At 42.0% G+C, this 4,790-nt stretch overlaps 1 protein-coding gene across 1 annotated transcript; it reads right to left on the bottom strand.

The window, feature by feature from the left end:
• Positions 1 to 2,060: 2,060 nt before the first annotated feature.
• Positions 2,061 to 4,526, bottom strand: LOC127808912 (uncharacterized). Its single transcript, XM_052347624.1, has one exon. The coding sequence runs from the start codon at positions 4,393 to 4,395 to the stop codon at positions 2,236 to 2,238; it is 2,160 nt and encodes a 719-aa protein (XP_052203584.1). The 5' UTR covers positions 4,396 to 4,526; the 3' UTR covers positions 2,061 to 2,235.
• Positions 4,527 to 4,790: the final 264 nt, after the last annotated feature.

The raw sequence follows: 4,790 nt of genomic DNA, 5'->3' as shown, positions 1-4,790 counted from the left end.
CTGACATCATCATGTCCACACTATTACTCATAATTAAAATATCATCTACATACGAGACTAGGAACACAATGTTTCTCCTAGTAGCCTTCTTATATACACATAGTTCATTTGGATTTCTCATGAAACCAAACCCTTTGATCTCATAATCAAAATGGATGTTCCAACTCTTCAATACTTGCTTTAAACCATATATTTATCTCTTCAACAAACACACCTAACATGGATCGGCGGATTCAAATCCACTCAACTGTTCCACATATATATATATATATCTTTCTCTTTTTTAAGAAATCTATTCAGAAAAATCATCTTAACGTCCATCTACCAGATCTTATAAGCATAGTAAGAAGCAATAGTTAACATCATCCTGATGGACTTCAACATCATGACAGGTGAGAAAATCTCATCATAGTCAGTTCCTTGGCGCTGACGATAACCCTTTGCCATCAACTAAGTTTTATAGGTCGAAACATGTCCATCTGAACCAATTTTTCTCTTGAAGATCCATTTACATCTTACAGGAACAATTCTCTTAGGTGAATCTACCAAGACCCAAAGCTGGTTGAAGTACATAGGTTCCATCTCAGATTCCATAGCTATCTGCCATTTTGAGGCATTGATATCAGATATCGTCTCCTCAAAAATGATAAGGTCAATCAACTTGTCATTGTCCCCATACGAAACAATTCATGCATCTCTTTCACTGATAAACTATATACCATCGATTTGGAGGATGGGGTACTCTACCAGACATACGGGGAACCTGTGGATGATCTCCTTAACTTGATTCGCCTTGCTCAATAATCTGATTAGGTACTTGTTGAAAAATGACCCCTATTTCGTCAAATTTATTTTCTTCTCCATACCACCTTTCTAGATGAACTCTTTTTCCAAAAAGATAACATGTCTAGCAATCACAACTCTTGGGTCAACCGAAAAATAAATATAATACCTTAAACTATATTTAGAATATCCCATAAAATGATCATTCTCATATTTAAGATCCAATTTTTCTGTTCTCAACATCTTCGCATACATTGGGCAACCCCAAATCCTAACATGCTTAAGACTTGAAGGTTTCCCAATCCATATCTCATATGGTGTGGTTGAAATAGATTTAGTCGGTACTCGATTTATCAAATAAATCTTTGTAATAATAGTATAACCCCATAGTGAAATAGGATAATCTGTGTAGTTTAACATAAATCGAATCATGTACAATAAGGTTCGATTTTTACGTTCAGGCATATCATTCAACTGTAATATATAAGAAGGAGTTAATGTGAAATTAGACCGTAATTTTTGAGATAATTAATAAATTCATTACTTAATTATTTAGAAAAAAAATCAAACATAATACAAATAATAAATTTAAAATTTTAGTTACTTTTAAAAACAAAATGATAAATTTAAAAATTTTGAGTTAGAGACGACTTTCTAGTTAGATAAGATTTATTTATTTTTTTACTAATCTCTTTGTGGACCAACATTCCCTTTTGATATTTTATTAATATTATGAAATAATTTTAAAATATTTTTAAAATTATAAAAATTATTTGAAAACGTTTTTAATATTTTAAAAACAAAAATATTTTACAATGACCAAACAGCATTACTCTCACCATCAACTTCAAAGTCACCACTGGCGCTGTAAGATCCAAATTAGATCTGAGAATCTCGTCAATCTTTAATTTCCTTGTTTATGGTTTAGCGTCAAATGAACACACACCCCCCCCCCCCCCCCCCCCCCCCCCCCGTCAATCTCTAATTTCCTTGTTTATGGTTTAGCGTCAAATGAAAAAAATAATATACAAAAGAACACCCCCCCGTGGGGCTTGCATTTCAATGGGGTTAGTGTTGTATGTGATTATATGAATTTATTATTAATTAAAACATTTTATTTAAAAATATATATTTACTATCTCCTATCCTATCATCTCCCTAAAGGCAAGCGATGTGATAGATAGAAGAACCCATATATACACACTTAAATTAGATTTTAACTAATTATTACACAATTAAACTAATGATTTTACTATTTTTTATATTGCTATAATATATATTTTAAAGTTAGTTTTTATTAGTAGAGCTTAAAAATACCACAACATTATTATATAAAGGCAGTGTTTAATTTCTAATCTTCTAACAGAAAATGAAAATAAATACAAATTAAAATAAAAAAGTAGCCAGCAGTAAACTCCAACTAGCCCCGAGAAAATCATTATTTATCCCAACTCAGCACTGGGCCCGAGTTGAGGGCGAGTGCACTGAGTCAACTCGACGGGTTGGCGATTCATTGAGCCAGATACAGTCCGTGAACGTGCACTGCGCTTCCGTCGGGTGATTAACGTCGGCGGGACTCAACTGTATGGAGGACCAAGACGGCGTTCCGTCCTCGTACGAGTTATGACTCAGCCTAGTCATTCCGGTGCCGTCCAGTTTCATCATGAAGATTTCACCGTATGGTTTATAATGATGTGGGTTGGAGATCGGTTCCGACGACACTCCGGCGATGTCCGTCGTGAAAACTATGTGACTCATGTCCGGGCTGAACCACCCGTGGTTGACCCGACCATCCGACCCACTTTGTAACAGCTTTGTGAGCCCGGTCCCGTTCGGGTGGATCATATATAAGGCGAAGCTAGCCGAACCCGGATTGTCCCGGTCCGATGAGAAGACGATCCAGTTTCCATCAGGCGACCAACTGGGCATTGTGTCGGTCCATGGACCGTCCGTGAGCCTGAACAGCCTGCCTCTCTCTCCATCAAGAGCGTCCATTACGTACAAGTTCATATGACCCGATCGACCCGATCGGAAGACAACCCATTTCCCATCGGGTGAAGGAGCCGGAAACGCATTGTTTTCTCCGCCGGTGGTCAATTTTTTGAAGCCCGATTCGTCGTCGTCAATGTTGACGGAGACAACATCAACTTCGTCACCGGTTGCACCGAAGATGGGACCAATGCTGGAGTATAAAACCCCCTTTCGTTTTGGATCCCAAACAACTCCAAAGGCCAAATTCGACTCGCCGTGCCCGGCGAAAAGCTTTCGGAGACCCGACCCGTCTCGATTTATTACGTAAAGACCCTCGTTAGGCGGCCACAGCGCGTAAGCAATTCGGTCACCATCGGGCGACAGAGAAGGAAAATAACCGCCGGCGCGAAATAGAGAAACTCCGGGGACTGGCGATTGGATGCTTTCCAGCAACAAGTGGTCGCCTTTTCTTCCATTGTCTCGGGCTCTGCATCTATGGTACCCAACCCGAGTAGAATCGGGCGAGATAAATGGGTTATAGTGATGGGCCCTGGGAGAAATGGAGCGAGTGACCTCCACGAACTCTTTGTAAACGACGTTGAAGAGTTCTATGTGCCGATATTTCGAATCGGGTCGCCTGGTTGCCACTGCAATGAAGCTCTTGTTGGCCACTGAAGCAGCTGGAGTGAAAGTGTGGAGACCCGGTGGGGTGACTCGCTGAGTCAGCACTGAGTCCACACTGAGTGATCCACTCTTAGGAAGACTCGCTTTGTAGATACTCCACCACCCATCTCCGCTCTTCCGGTGAAAGTACAGAGTCGACTCATCAGCCCAACTCGGCCACCCACCATGCTCCACAACCTTGACTCGATCAGACCCATCCTCAGTCCTGAAGACATAGATATCAGTATAAAGCTCTTTCTCTTCACCACTCCATCCCTCCCCAGCCGAAGCCACCGCCGTCCAGACCCCCGACGGCGACACGGTGGGGCTGAAATCGGCCTCCCCACGAGGCGTCAATCTCCGAGTTGACCCGTTTTTCAGGTGAGTGGAGTACACAGCAGCCCAACTCTTCCTGGGCACGCCCGAGTTCTGGTGAGTGGAAACGTAGACCAAGTAATCGCCCACCACACTGGGCCTGTCCTTCATCCCAATTAGACCCTTGGATTGTTGAACGCCCACCAAAGGGACCTGAACCCGGTTCGAAACTTCCAGCGTTGACCTTCTTCTGGAACGATCGGAAACGCCGGAATACAGAGCGTCGAAGTATATGGTTGAAGACCCATTTCTCTCGGAGACGTAGATCAGCTGGACAGGTGGCTCGGCTGCAGCCGTGGCGAGGGGTTGGAAAGGAAGGAGAGAGAGCAACGTGGAGGATGATGATTGGGAGGGGAAGTGACCGTTGTAGTTGAGGGAGTGGCCATCGGTGATCTTGAGCTCATCGTTTCGGCGGTTGACTTGGGATCCCAGTATCGGAAGGGTGTAGAGGTCGAAGTAGTAGCTTGATCGGTCCAAAGTACCGAAAAGAATGGTGGTACGCGTGCTTGGCCCTTCATGGCCTGCCGAGCCATGGGATAAGAGAAGGATCAAAGTGACGAAGAAGAAACAGACGGGACAAGAAGATATCTTGCTGGGTTCCATGAAGCTTTTCTGATGAGTGGTTCAAGTTCGGAAGGCAGTGAGGGGTGTGCATTATACTTCACGGAGAGTCCGAGAGGACGAACTTCGAAGAGAGAGACAGGGGGAGGGAGACTTGGGGATCTTCTATTTATTTTATTCTATTAATTAACGGGACACTTCGCACTTCTCCAATCGTCATGTCTTGCGTGCTTAAAATTTGTTGGGGTTATTCATAGGGCAATTAAAATATTGCCAGCGGGTTAAAAGCAAAACAATCCGAATCCCAATTCTGTAAAATAAAAAGAAGAGTAATGTTATTGTACCTCGTAAGATTCATAGGTTAATGATATCTTTATTAAACTTTAGTGATATTATTATTATTATTATTATCTCAATCATTTGATTTATAAATCAAG

Source organism: Diospyros lotus, chromosome 8, assembly GCF_014633365.1.
Source record: "Diospyros lotus cultivar Yz01 chromosome 8, ASM1463336v1, whole genome shotgun sequence".
NCBI lineage: Eukaryota > Viridiplantae > Streptophyta > Magnoliopsida > Ericales > Ebenaceae > Diospyros > Diospyros lotus.
This window is presented reverse-complemented; position numbering and strand designations above follow the sequence as displayed.

Excerpts from the sequence above, each read along its gene's own strand:
- LOC127808912 (XM_052347624.1), bottom strand. The coding sequence starts at position 4,395 with ATGGAACCCAGCAAGATATCTTCTTGTCCCGTCTGTTTCTTCTTCGTC.